This window comes from Thunnus thynnus, chromosome 1, assembly GCF_963924715.1.
Source record: "Thunnus thynnus chromosome 1, fThuThy2.1, whole genome shotgun sequence".
Lineage (NCBI taxonomy): Eukaryota > Metazoa > Chordata > Actinopteri > Scombriformes > Scombridae > Thunnus > Thunnus thynnus.
The window spans coordinates 7,115,512-7,130,341 of NC_089517.1; the positions used below are offsets into that span (position 1 = coordinate 7,115,512).

At 41.8% G+C, this 14,830-nt stretch overlaps 1 protein-coding gene across 3 annotated transcripts in view; it reads left to right on the top strand.

Annotated features, from left to right (window-relative positions):
* Nucleotides 1-14,770, top strand: part of nav2a (neuron navigator 2a) — a 121,550-nt gene extending 106,780 nt beyond the window's left edge. For all 3 annotated transcript variants that reach the window (XM_067570785.1, XM_067570862.1, XM_067570926.1), the window contains 16 exons: nt 125-208; nt 305-428; nt 1,050-1,258; nt 3,864-4,036; nt 4,159-4,312; nt 5,299-5,485; nt 5,791-5,891; nt 6,008-6,103; nt 6,336-6,513; nt 7,286-7,521; nt 7,987-8,138; nt 9,462-9,533; nt 9,655-9,851; nt 9,947-10,065; nt 10,807-11,004; nt 11,811-14,770. In XM_067570785.1, coding sequence (XP_067426886.1) covers nt 125-208; nt 305-428; nt 1,050-1,258; nt 3,864-4,036; nt 4,159-4,312; nt 5,299-5,485; nt 5,791-5,891; nt 6,008-6,103; nt 6,336-6,513; nt 7,286-7,521; nt 7,987-8,138; nt 9,462-9,533; nt 9,655-9,851; nt 9,947-10,065; nt 10,807-11,004; nt 11,811-11,936 — 2,406 coding nt within the window. In that variant the 3' untranslated portion in view covers nt 11,937-14,770. The remainder of the gene's footprint in view (nt 1-124; nt 209-304; nt 429-1,049; nt 1,259-3,863; nt 4,037-4,158; nt 4,313-5,298; nt 5,486-5,790; nt 5,892-6,007; nt 6,104-6,335; nt 6,514-7,285; nt 7,522-7,986; nt 8,139-9,461; nt 9,534-9,654; nt 9,852-9,946; nt 10,066-10,806; nt 11,005-11,810) is intronic.
* Nucleotides 14,771-14,830: the final 60 nt, after the last annotated feature.

Below are 14,830 nucleotides of genomic sequence, written 5' to 3' on the forward strand. Positions count from 1 at the left end.
CTTTCTTTAGCCATCATTATTTGCTGCGTTTATGTACTAGTTGGAAATTCTGACATAGAAAGTGTTCGATGCATGTGAAATTTTATTAACTAATCAACTTATAACATGTTTGTCTCTCTGGCAGGCTCACCTGGTGGCAGCGTTTGAGCAGAGTCTGGGCAACATGACCATCAGACTGAAGAGTCTCACCTTGACAGCGGAGCAGAAGGTTTGTGTGCAGCACAGTCGGTTAAACCAAAGTGCACGTTCACTGTCACGCCGGTAGATGTGTCGGATTGATCCTCTTGTCACGTCCCTGTGTTAGGACTCTGAGCTGAATGAGTTGAGGAAGACCATCGAGCTGCTGAAGAAGCAGAACGCCGTCGCTCAGGCTGCCATCAACGGAGTCATCAACACGCCTGAGCTCACACCTAAAGGGGACAGGACAGGTAGAGACAAACTCTGCATTCATCCAGTAGAGATCTTTAAGAGTTGATTTTGGTTGAATTTTGTGCCAGTATCTTTAAAGCTGACTGTAGATAATAGAAATTTCTTTGCATTACTTGTGTTTAGATGCATCAGAAAAGCCATTACAGGACACATGATGCAAAAATCCTGCGCACTGTGAGAACAACATGCATCCAGAATGTTTTATTCATAAAAAAAGACAAAGTTTCGATCTGACAAGGATCTTCTGTAGGTCTGAGCGGACCTGGTAGACCAGTTTATCAATAAAATGTTTTAATTATAAGCTTCAAACAGCACGCAGGCTTCTTCTTGTTCGGAAAAGCCTCTTCAAAGTCTTTTAGAGTTGTCAGCACACATGAGCAGGACACCCCAGTTCACCAGTTTAACAGTAGGAAGCTTTGACATGCCCTACTGTCTTTAAATGAAGGATTGCCTTCTGATAACATAACTGGACAAAGACTTTAAGAAATAAACAAAGAAATGAAATTTCATTGCAGAATTAGAAGTTTTTCTTTAACTGATGTCAAAGTAAAACCTCTGTCACGTCCAAAAGCGTCAACACTGATCGGATGATATTTGACATTTAATATATCTCTCCTCAGCTGGTAGTAACGGCACCTCACAACAACAACAACAGCAACAACAACAACAACAACAGCAGCAGCAGCAGAATCAGCAGCCAGACCTGCGCATCAGGAGGCAGCATTCCTCCGACAGCGTCAGCAGCGTCGCCAGCGCGACCAGCCACTCCAGCGTAGGCTCCAACATGGACTCTGACGCAAAGAACAAGAAGAAGAACAAGAAGAACTGGGTAAGACGTCAAAAAAGCGAAAGAATGATAATGATCAATTTAAAGAAAAGTGATACGTGACGCACAAGCTGCAAGCCAGGACTCATTGTGGTTTGTGGTGTTTTTGTCTTTGTCTCTTTGTGTATTTCCGTGTGTGTGTGTGTGTGTGTGTGTGTTGATCTCACATGTTTGGGTTTCCTCTTTTAGGCGTCTTTCACTGGGGAAAAGGTGAATACACTCAGGATTTATATGAAATTTATTCCAGTTATATAACAAGTAATGACTGATTTTGTGATTTGCAGGTCAAAATAAAGACATTTTGATTAAATTGTGCTAAATTTGTCTGAAAATTGGTTTAGGGTTTATAGGACAGTATTTAAATGACTAGATTTCAATGTGAAACAGGTTGTAACTATGTTTTAAAATATAAATGCTGTTGAAACTTTTGATCTGCAAATTACTCTCAGTGCTCATTGGGTAGTGTTTAGTCCTACTGTAATCTCAGCTCAGTCAATAGTTGTGTTTTACTAGCTGTGTAGTGATTTTACAACAAAACTTTTTGCATCACTTTAGACATGAACTTTTTCCTTTTTTGTTGTTTCAAGACATTTTTGTGCACCGGAGGACAAGTCAGAGACGATGACGTATGCAACTTTTTTCTTAATATGTTTCTTCTGTCAGTCCTGTAGCCTGAGACGATGTTGTGTTAGCCGCCTGTGGTCATCATGAATTTTAGGGGGAGCGGTGTGATGCTTTCTGGTAGCTGTTGAAAGACGTGAGCTCGTGTAGAGTTTCCTGCTTTAGGTTACAGTGATAATAAACGACCCTCCCGTGTGTGTGTGTGTGAATGTGCTTCCAGCTGTCAGAGTTTGTGTAGATGAGACCCCACAGGAGGCTCCTCCGTGCAGGTGCTCATACAGCACGCGTGACGTGGAGTGTATAGGGGCTGTATGTGTTGGAGAGAGTTTATAATGGATCATGAAAGACTCTCGGTTTCATGGTGGTTGTGATGTAGCGTTAGCTCGCAGCTGCCTGGAAGTCGAATCAAATTTGCTTTAGTCCTGTAGGGGCCTCTAGTTTAATCTTTGTCCTTCCATAACACATTAACACACTCAAACCCATATGAACATGTGCTGTTTTGTCTCTCTGTCTTCCTCTGCTTCGCTTCATGTGGCAGGTCTATGAGGTAAGAATGGTACACTGTGTGAAAGAAACAAAGCAGCCTTAACCCCTCTGCATCTTTTCTAGGTTACTAACCTCTGTCCTTTTCCTCCTATCCTCCTGTCTCCTGTTACCTCCGTAGTAACCCTTCCTCTCCCCTCCAGCACCGCTTTTCCCCTTGAACACTGCTCTTATGGGACTTTGAGCCAGCTCTTAAAGGGAAAATACACCCTGAAATACTTAAACACTGTCAGCAAAATAGGGTATTAGGGTATTAGTGATTGTGTCTTCTTGTGGTTTGGTTTTGTACAACCAGCCAAACAACGATGACATGATTTATCTTCAGTGTAGCTGGATGTCTGCAGGCAAACATATATTAAAAAAAACACTAATTAACATCATGTTTCGGGTTCAATCCATCAAAATCAAAGAGGCTTCTTTTTATAGCTGAAGAAAAAAAGAGCGTACGCGAGACTAATTCCTACTCCAAAGCAGTAAAAACACCCAGAATGCAATGCGCCTACAGCCTCTTCAGTAGAGTAATGTTGTTCCTCCTGCATGTATTCAGCAGAGAACACAGGAGTCTGTCAAAAAAGTTTTACTCAGACGATGCAAGTTATAAGTAAGTTCCCCCCAAAAGAATGACATCATTTCCTCACAAACATCATAAACTCATGAAATCATGTCAATAAGAGTGTTCGAGTATCTCAGGGTGGATTCCTCCCTTAAACACAACCTCAAAAAATATTAGGAAATCAAACACTTTCCTTAAAGTGAAGTATACAGTAGTTTATATGGCTCATTGTTTTTGTTGTTTTATTTATTTACAGATTTTCACTAAAAAATATTCAGAATTTTTAAAGAAATGAGCATGAGCTGCTAATTATATATCAGAGGCCCTCTGAGCAAGTTAAAAAAAAACAAGAAATGGTTCATTTACACAGTTCCTATGGTGCAAATTATATATATTTTTTAATATTTTCATAACTTTCAGCATGCACTCATACATCTATCTTGCTCAGGTGCTGAGTCTAAAATCTTGAATTAAATTCTGTCTCCTAAAGGCAACACTGTCAACTGCTCCTGCTAAAAAGTGTTCTTCATTACATCAAGACAAGTACTTCAAGCTCCAGTTAACACATTAACTTTTGTATTTTAAATATAAAAAACAAACAATGAGCAATAAGTCTAGATAAATAGCCATACACCCGACCTTTCTTTGAAAAACCAGTGTAAACCTTACACACATTAAACACACTCAGTGTTTAGAGCTGAAGCTCAAGTCATAAGACAATCTACCCATAACTCCTTTTCTCTCTCTGATTCACTTGCACTTTTTCACCGCTGTTTTCCTCTAGTTTTCCCGGCACAGTCCTCCTCTCCCTCTCGGCCGTGTGTTTTTCGTGAGTGTTTCCGTCACCTTGCTAACCGCCTTCTCTCTCTTTTTATGTTTCCCTACCTGCAGCTGCGAAGCTCCTTCAAACAAGCGTTCAGCAAGAAGAAATCTCCCAAGTCGGCTTCGTCTCACTCCGACATTGAGGAGATGACGGATTCGTCGCTGCCGTCCTCCCCCAAACTGCCCCACAACAGCTCCACAGCCGGCAGCCACATGCTCAGAAACACGCACTCCAACACGCTGTACGTACACATCAACATCTGTGTGTGATTGCAGGATTATTGTGCATATAGCTTATAGCACATAGATATCATTGTATATCTAAACTGTGTTCTGTACTGCTTGTGTGTGTTTGTGTGTACAGACTGTCGGAGTGTTTGGACAGCGAGGCAGAGACGGTGATGCAGCTGCGCAGTGAGCTCAGGGAGAAGGAGATGAAACTGACCGACATCCGCCTGGAGGCTCTCAGCTCTGCACATCAGCTGGATCAGCTCCGGGAGGCCATGAACCGCATGCAGGTCTGTGGGCGAACACAACACAAACCACACCAAACACTTTAATATACATCAGAGTTATTTACATCACAAGATGAATCAGCAGCTAAATCATAGCGCAAAGAAAGACACAGCTCTGTGTCACTTGAAATTTTCACTTTCGGCCACACCCCAAGCAGTGATTCACTAGCAAGGACCACACCATCAACAAGATACGTTAGGATGATTTATTAAGGAAAACAATAGATATGCATAGTTGTGGGGAAGCTTATGGGGAATCCGCCACAGCACCCGGGCAATAGTGGACCCCCTCAGGACCCTACGAAGGAGAGGAAGAATCATGAAGAAACAGGAAGAGAGAAATAGGTTGGGGAGGAGGGGCGCAGAATAAGAGAGCAGAAGAAGAGGAGAGGGTTAGGTGGTATTTATAGGAATGCCGGATGTGGCGTAGTTGAAGTGTGGTGCTGCTCCTGAAACTTCACTAGCAAGTTTGGATGATTTATTAAGGAAAACAATAGATATGCGTAGATCTTCCGGTTGCTGACTGTGTTGTGGGGAAGATTATGGGGAATCCGCTGCAGCACCAAGGCAACAGCGGACCCCCAAAAAACCTCCAGTTACTTAAGATAAGGTTGAGCAGATCTGAGAACAAAGGTTTAGGTTTGGTTTTGACAGTTAATGGTAACCACCAGCTGTAAAAATCACTGATTTGGAGAGTGTGGCAGCAGTTTTTTAACTTTTTATTCACCCTTTATAAAGCATAAATGTTCCTGCTGCCCTTTTACGATTTTCTTCATCTAACATACCTCAGATTAGATTTTGCAGAAATGTGAAAGGAGACATTTGAGCACTCAACCGGCACACAGGAGCTATAACTAAAGTTGATGAATGATGATGATGATGAAAATGTAACTGTTACACCTCTGGTCTAACTGTGATGATGGAAATACTGCCTACGTATTTCATGCTACAGTATGTTTATCAGTGTGTGTTTGTGTGTGTAAATGCAGCTGCAGATCGAGAAGCTGAAGGCAGAGAACGACCGTTTGAAGGTGGAGAATCACGGCAGCAGGACGGGCTCCCAGGCCTCCATCTCATCCTCTCCTCCTCCTCACGCACATGGCCAGGCCCCGGGGCCCGGGCCGGGGCTCTCCCAGCACAGCCTTAACCTCACCACCAGCGAGTCCACCAGCCTGGGTAAGACAAAGCTGATGTCATGGCATCTCAAGACTGTATGAGATTAGCACAGACAGAGAGGGAATAATTTCCTCAAATAAACAGATGACACATGATGTGCGTCAGATATTTATAGTTGGATCCCTGCGGTATCCAGATGTCTTCAACAGAAAACAAACTGATTAAAAACAATTCTGTCATTTGAGTGATTCAAATCAGCTGTTGACCCATATGGTTTCTCAACTAACAATCCTGGTAACGGATCATGGTCACGGTAATGGGAAATGCAATGAAACTCATCTGACTGTGCTCCGCTGTCCTGTCAGACATGCTGCTGGACGATATCGGCGGAGAGGGAGGGATGAGGAAGGAGGGGCGACACGTGAAGATCGTTGTCAGCCTAGACGAGGACAGCAAGTGGGGAGAGGTGAGACCTGATGGAAAAATACAACTTGAAAACTGTTGTTTGTCGGTTAAGATTGTTACTGAACCGCTTCTGTAGGCGTTGTGGTGTCTTGGCTCAGCTGTGTTTTTCCATCGCAGGAGGGCCGGTCTCGTCACTTCCTGATTGGTTGCATCGGTGTGAGTGGTAAAACCAAATGGGACGTTCTGGACGGAGTGGTCCGGCGCCTTTTCAAGGTAAAAGCCAACAGGGACAACCACAATACAGTATTGTACATCAGTGTTGTGTTTTAAAACAGGTCAACGCTCTCTAAAGATATCTAAAAGTACTGATCTTGGAAATGTTGATCTATCACACTGATACGTGCTTCTGTTTAGCAATCACATTTTCATTTATTGCCAGAAAAGCATTAGAGCTTAGAAACATCATTGCAACAACATCCTCTAAATGTCGAGACTTGTCCAACAGGAGTACACCACCCACGTGGACCCGGTGAGCCAGCTGGGCCTGAGTTCAGACAGCGTAGAGGGATACAACATCGGGGAAATCCACCGGCCCAGCAGCCCCAGCGCCGCCCACACACCCGAGCTGCTGCCCTGCGGTTACCTGGTTGGAGACAGCAACACCATCAACATCCAACTCAAAGGTACCGACGCCACGTGAAGACTACAATGCAAACGATAACGCCGTGCCGGTGCTGCCAGTCTGTCTACAAAGTTATCACTTTTCTACATCTGTAACAGTCTGCTGACAGCAGAGTAGGAGAGAAAAACAGCATTGTTAAACAGAAAAATACACTTTAAAACCAAGTGTGTTGTTTATATATGTTATTCTTATTCCTTTGAGTAACTGGACCAACATGAATGCAGATCTTTACACTATGTAATTGTTAATAAAGTTAATTAAGAGAATGTCTTATCAGAATAAAGAGGATTCTGAGACTTTTGGAAATCCTGAAGCAGCCATTTAATTGGTTGAATCAGTTTAAACAATCTTTAAGTTGATCTTTGTTTGGGTTCAAACAAACTGATCAACAGTTTAAGTCATTCATCAAAAATGCAAACAATTTGTAAGCTCCAGCTTTTGAGCTTTTCTCTGTTTTATATCTTTGGGTTTTGGACAGTTGGTCAAACAAAACAAGGCATTTGACATCACCTTGGGGTCTGGAAAATGTAATCAAAGAGTCAATGAGAATATATTTGATAGCTTTAATTGATAAAGCATCATTTAGTCTGATATTATTTATACTGTTTATTAGAATATGTAGGTTGTGACCCAGTAACAGGCCAATTGATGGTATGGAATGGAGTATTGGCACTATTATCTATGTTTTTTCCAGAAACTCATCATCTTGACCAGTCGTCTCTCTTAACATGAGTAACACTGACGTACGTGTGTGTGTGTTCGTGTGTGTTTAGGCGTGCGCAGTGAGAGCGTGGACTCGCTGGTGTTCGACACTCTGATCCCGAAGCCGATGCTGCAGCGCTACGTCTCCCTGCTGAAGGAGCACAGACGCGTCATCCTGTCGGGACCCAGCGGCACTGGAAAGACATATCTGGCCAATCAGCTGTCTCGACACCTGCTGCTGCTCGAAGGGCGACCTCTGACCCCACACGCTGTCGTCACTTTCAACGTGGACCACAAGTCCAGCAAGGTAAATGCTCGTGAACTCTGATGGATGCTAGCACACATTATAAAAAGTCTTAGTTTAAGGTTTAAAGATTTACGACTACCACTACGGGCTGAATACTGGTGGGTCACTTAATATACTGGATGTTATGTTTTGGAGATAATAATTGAATTAAGTGAGAGAATAAATTTAAAGATGTCACACTGAACCTTTGTATTAAATAGCATTGAACACATGAAACATTTTGTGGATAAATCAATCTTGGCACCAGTACTTGTAAGGTCATTTAGCTACAAATTAGGGCAGCAGGTGGTTCATTTGCCTCATCAGGACAATTAAAATCACATTAAGATCTGAATTCAATATTGACCTTCAATCATCTGAACGTTCTGGTTGCTGTAGGCCAGAGAGGTTCTGTGCAGAGAACCCGGATGCACCAAGATAAAAACAAAGTTAACGTGATTTTAAATGCTGGCTCTCTGTGTGCAGGAGCTGCGTCAGTACCTGTCAAGTTTAGCAGAGCAGTGCAGCGGTGTTTCAGGGGCGGAGAGCCCTCTGGTGGTCATCCTGGACAACCTGCACCATGTCAGCTCCCTCGGTGAGATCTTCAACGGCCTCTTCAACTGCAGCTACCAGCACTGGTCAGTTCACACACACACACACACACACACACGCACACGCACAAACAGAAAAAACAAAATAAAATGTTTAAATGTTTGAATTAAATTTGATGTACGTCTACTTCATCACCATTAAGTAAGGACTGAAAATATGCAGGTTTGTTAAAAAAGGACAAAGGTGTATATTTCTTTATTGCAATTAATGTTTTCAACTGAGAGTAGAGTCCTGTTAGAACAGCTTACAGGACGGGAACAACACTCTCAACTGTTCTAGTTTAACCCTTAAATACTGTTCATATTCTCAACCTTCACAGTATCCCCTCATTATTAGTCTCTATACATAATTTCTGAACTACAAATGTATTTTCCTTTCATAAATACATCATCAGTTATTAATTATGGGTGATTGTAGTGGAAGTTGACCGAATAAAGGAGACCAAAAAAGAGAAATTTGTATATTTATTAAGCTTTTGCGCAAAAGCACCGAAACCTACAAAGTGATAGTCAGCAACCACCGAGGAATCGATGCCGAGTGCATCAGAGTTTTTATATGCATAAGAACAAAGAGTCAATAGTTACATTCAATGAGGGGAAACACATCAATGATTAAATTAAGGCATTTCCGTAATGAAGGCACACTCTTGTCTCAGATTAACATGAAAGGGTTAATGTGCAAGCTAGGCTATATCATTAAACACATAAATGTGGTACACAGATCAGGCATTGTATTGAGAAAGACAGTTCATTTATAGCATCGGGTTCGAGCAAAGTTCAGCAGAAAGGGAGCCACAAAACTGTAAACCACAGAGAATCACACTTGCAAAGATTATACACTAAATGATCATTTTTATTTTTTTCCTCTACAGTGATAAATCCTTAATTAAGTTTTCAGAGAGCAGAGAGAGCGTATTCTCTAGGTTTTACTATTTGCTATTTGTTTATGGAGAAAAAACATCCATAATCACATAATATTAAGGTCCCATGTTACCTAAAACAGGAGAACATGATACCAATGAATGTTACTGAATGTAAAGAGTCCAACAACATTTTTGAATGCTGATTGTTGAATAGATAATGGTCAAATTTAACCCAAATTGCATAATAATAATAAAAAAAAGTTGAAAATTCTTTATATATTCTGGGTTACTATGGGAAAAATCATAACATTTCAGGTTAAAAGAATGATGTTCAGAGAGTTTTTACTGCTCTCAAATGTCAATTTTGACCTGAACAGTTGGGTTAAAGCAACGAGGCAAGTGTCTTAAGTATTTAGGAGGACATCAAGTCAGGTTCAGATGATCCTGATGATACGGGGTAATAAATCACTCTTTTCTCTCCTTTCAGCCCCTACATCATCGGCACCATGAGTCAAGCCACGTCATCTGCCCCCAACCTGCAGCTGCACCACAACTTCAGGTAAACTACTGTTGACATCCTTCATTCACTCCTGGCTGAAAGATTTACATGGTCTGAAATACATTTTACCATTCCATATCATATCTTTGAGTCCTGATGTAACTGTATGTGTTCTGATCAGGTGGGTGCTGTGTGCCAACCACATGGAGCCAGTGAAAGGCTTCCTGGGTCGCTACCTGAGGAGGAAGCTGATCGAGACAGAGATCGGCAGCCGAACGCGCAACGTAGAGCTGGTGAAGATCATCGACTGGATCCCGCGGGTTTGGCACCATCTCAACCGCTTCCTGGAGACACACAGCTCCTCTGACGTCACCATCGGTAAGAGGACGACGCACAGTTGGAGAAAGATTTGTTATTAAAAGTCAGCGTAGAAAACAACCGGTGTCTGACCTCTGTGCTCGGCCTGTTTGCAGGACCTCGTCTCTTCCTGTCGTGTCCCATGGACGTGGAGGGATCCAGGGTTTGGTTCACCGATCTCTGGAACTACTCCATCATCCCCTACATGCTGGAGGCTGTACGAGAGGGACTGCAGGTAACATTCACACACATGGAGTTAGTTTGTCTGTGTATGCTTGATATCCATTTGCACTTCATGGAACTAAAAAGCAATAAACAGATCGGTTTCATTTTATTTTTTTCGCTGTAACAAGTAAACTAATTAATAAAGAGACTTCTGAAGGATCCTTAAATGATACATCTGAATGAGGTAGAGGCGTAATGAGTATGAGAATAACGGTAAGACAGAGAATTGTTTGGAGAGTTATGTTCATCAAAGTGAAATGGATTCAATTTATACTCCTAAACCGTGTGTATTTAGCATCTGATTTAATTAGTCAGCAGCTTATTACCAGCGTGCAACCACTGAGTGGGAGTGAAGGAGAGCTTGAAAAGGCAGAGCTGAGTAGAGAAATTTGTCTACCGTCAGTTCGGTTTGGTTTACTGAGGCTGCAGTTAATCTCCACCTGCGAAACTTCATTTGGCATCTGTTACATGAAAATTAGAATAATGGTCTTTAAATATTAATCTAATACAAATGAACTCAAAGGAGTGCAGTAGGATTAGTTTAATTTGTTGCATTTTTACTCCTTCCTGCTGTCATTGATATTTATATACATTTTTTTCTAGTATTTTTCAGTACTTGAGAAAATCTTCAATTTAAGCTGCTACAAACTGCTCTTCAAGCCGCACTGCCTGTCTAATGAGTCCAAAACATCAACATCTGCTTCAGAGCATCTTCTAGTATATTTAAGTCTTGTGTTCTGTCTCTCTGTAGCTGTACGGCCGCAGGGCAGCGTGGGAGGACCCTGCTGCCTGGGTGATTGAAAGCTACCCGTGGTCGGCCACATCCACTCCAGCTGATTGGCCGCCGCTGCTGCAGCTCCGACCGGAGGATGTGGGGTTCGACGGCTACTCTGCCCCGAGAGAAGTCCGGAAAGAGCCGCCGCAGAGCGACAGTGACGCAGACCCGCTGGTGAGCAAAAACACACATGAAGTTATTAAAAGTTATAAAAAATATAGTGCAAATAGATAAAGGAAACTGAACCAAAATATGAAGAACATTTAAATTAAATTGACCAGATTGAAACTTGTGAGAAAATAACAAATTACCTCTTAAATACCACATTATGATTAATTAATCTCGCCTGACAATTCAAAATCTTCCAGAGATTTAGAAACCCTGTCTTCGTTCTGTAAAAGTAAGTCAGAGGAGATACCTGCTTCAAAAGGAAGTAGTAACATCTCGTCATCATGGCAGCCATAGATTTATTAAAGAAATAATTTGACATTTGTACTTATTTGCTTATTCGCTGAGAGTTAGATGAGAAGATCGATACCACTCTCATGTCTATACTATAAACATAAAGCTATAGCCAGCAGCTAGTTAGCTTAGCTTAGCATAAAAACTGGACTCATAGGAAAAACACTAGCCTGGCTCTGCTCAAAAAGATAAAATCTGCCCACCAGCATCTCTAAAAGTCATATCTTGTTAGTTTAATCTACAAATTATGTAGAAAAATGTAAAAACAACTCTTCAGTGGGTGCAGTGGCTTCCTGGAGTCTGTTTGTCACTGTGAAGTTACCAGCTGACACCACTAGAAGTCACTGCACCCAGCCAAGAAATAGTCCTGCACATAACCCCACTTTAAACCACAAATTGTCATTTACTTTAATGGGGAAACAAGCCAGAAAGAAACAATATTTCAAGTGCAAATATGATATAAAAGCTAATGTCTGGTTGTACAGCTGGATCAGACTGACACATGTTTCTGCCCTCAGATGAACATGCTGATGCGTCTGAAGGAGGCGGCGACGTCATCGAGCCCGCAGAGCTACGACAGCGACTCCAACAGCAACAGCCACCAGGACGACATCCTGGACTCGTCACTGGAGTCGACCTTGTGATAACTTCGAAACGCAACACTGGGATCAGTCTTCAGGAGGAACTTTTTTTTTTTTTACAAGAACTGTTCTCACTGTGAGAACTGGAGAGTATAATTTCATGCCACAAAATCCAGCCACCTTAATTTGGGTGCAGGTAACCCAAATGTTTAAAAAAAAAAAGAAAAAAGAGAGAAAGAATTGCATTTCAGAAAACGGGCAACAAAAGTTTCTACTGCACTGCGCTGTTTTTTCTTTTTGTTTTGTTTTTGTTTTGTTCACCGCTGTGGCCCGTGGCTCCTCTGTCAGGAGCCTGACATCTATTTCAGACAGAATAAAAAGCACACAGCCTGTCACTGTAGGTGAGGCATCATTACCGTCATCACCAGCCATCAGCAAACTAAACACCAGCCAGGAGTCCTCCATCCTCCACTGAGCTGCATCATCCTGCTCCCAGTGCTGCCTGACTGCAGTGCACCTGAGCTGCCTGCAGATGGCGATACCGGCTCTCATCTCCGGAGCATCAGTGAACCCGAGCTACCGGCTGCTGACAACATAGTTGAGGCTGCTGCTGCTGCTGGTCGGATGTATGTATGGATGAACGGCCAGCCGCTCTCTGCTCTTCCTCCTCCTCCTCCTCTGTGGCTGAGGTTTGCCTGTTTGGTTGTTGGAGGGTGAAGTGAGCCAAAGTGAATGTTCAGTTCTCCAGCAGCCTGCTCTCACTTCTGAAAACTCCCAAACTATTGATGTCATTTGATTTTATTCAACAACAAAACTGCATTAAGGCCAAATTACTGATTGTTTCAGTGTGCCTGTCCATAGTAACGCTGTAGCAACATTGCCTCATTACAAGAGCAATGTCAAACTCTATGGGGAAAAAACAGACACAAGCTGAAATTCTCACCACAAGTTTTAATTTCTTTCATACGACGTATTTCATACGACACTTTTCATCGAGGTCCTCAGTGGTCCTGAGAAACCAGTGTTCCACCAGAAAATGATTTTTGAATTTGAATAACATGCTAAGTGCACATGTTTTATCAGCCAAACACAAATCTGTAAATGCAGAAATTAGATCTATTGAGAATAATATTTATCCTGTGCAACATCTATAGCTAAGTCTACAAAGCAAGGTAAAGTACAGGACAAAATCTAATTCACAAAACCCCTTTTAAGACCCAATTCCAACAAAAAACTTTGATAAAGATGAGAGGGCACTAACTGGACAATTAGCATTCACCGCGGCTGGATTGATCCTTTTAACTTTTACAGTGTTTGAGAAAATGTTCTTTTCTATCCGTGTTTTGAAGTAAACTATCCGTGTAATCTCACAAACAACGCCTCTACTCAACTCTTTAAGTTTTTTGCTTTGACCCCTTAACCCTCTGAGGTCTCCATGCACATTGGCCCAAACAGGCTGTTGTAGCACAAATCTCTTTTGGTGCTGGACTGAATTCAAACAATGCCTTACTCTTTTTCTAACAGACTATGTGCATTAGCTGATTTCTTTATTCGTCTAAATGGCTGTAAACTTTACAGGGCTCAAGAGTCGACTCCTCTCCGGCCCCTCCGGTTGTCGAGGAGCGTCGTCGACCTTTCGTCATATCAAAACACCAATGCCGTCGGGATTGAAGAGAACGAGAAGCGGCACTTTGGGTTGAAATAAAGTTGTATGCATGTAATGACCCAGTGCTGAGAAAAGCTGGTGTAAATATTTGGACCACTAGCAAAAAAAAAAGAAAAGAAAAAAAAAGAAATATATAGATGTGTTTTGGTGCTCGAAATCAAAAACTTTTGCGGGTTGATTGGGTGAAGTTAAAGATATGTTGATTTTTATACCTCATCCCCATCCTTTAACTGTCTTCATCGCGCTCACTCGTCGTCTGTTCTGATTGTGTGATTTGTGATGAACAATATCGTCATGACAAACATGTTGAACTCATTCAGTGAAAACTAGTGTATATGCTGCTTTTTTTTTTTTTTTATAGTGATATAATTAATCGGAGATATAAAGGTACTTGTGCTTGAATGAAAAATGTAGAACGGTTTGACATCATTTCTGTGGCTTGAAAAATAAAGAATATTGTACTTTTTTTTTTTTTTTTAAACCTCCCAGCCTGCCTTCTGGGAACGGCAGGTAGACATTTAAAAGTCGGTGTCATGTAGCCCAGCATGGCTTCCATCGCTTTTTTCAGTGTTTTTGTCACCGATTCTATGCAACATTCATTCTGATCTCCAAGTGGAAGCCAAAAGCTGAATGTGCGTTTGTTTCCCCCTCCTCCCACCCCGCAACCCCCATCCCACCCCCAACCCCCCAACCCGAGCGGTTTCCAGCACTGCCTAGAGATGTACAGCATGGAACCATGGATTTGTGAAGACTTTTCGGATTTGTGGCCCACGTTCTTTGTCCATGTGTGTGTGTGTCTGTGTATTTTATAGAGGCTTTTCCTGCTATGGTCCTTGTAAGCACAAAGAGGCTGATTCTCTGTCTTGTGTAAAGCCTGCTCTAAGAGAGGTGTGAGGTGTGGATGTTGTTGAAGCATTTTGACAAGTCTGTCAGTTTTATTACTTACAAACTCGAATGTTTAGCCTTCTTTGCTATGTACATTTTTTTATATGTAACATAAAACTTTGTAAATAGTTGATTATCTCGCAGCATTTTGATTACATTTTTCTAGCTGATTTGTTACAGTACTTGAAAAAAAGGAGTATTTTGTGTACAGTCTCTTTACATCAGAGCAGATTGATGCTGTTTGTCATCACTGGTCTGTCCAGGGCTCGGAGAATTTAATCTGATATCACTGTACTAGTCTTAAGTTATTGTGATTCAATAAAATGAATGATTATTTATGATTGAATTTGGCTAAATTGTTCCTTTTTTTTTAAAAGAAATACAAAAAAAAAAACCACACCTGACT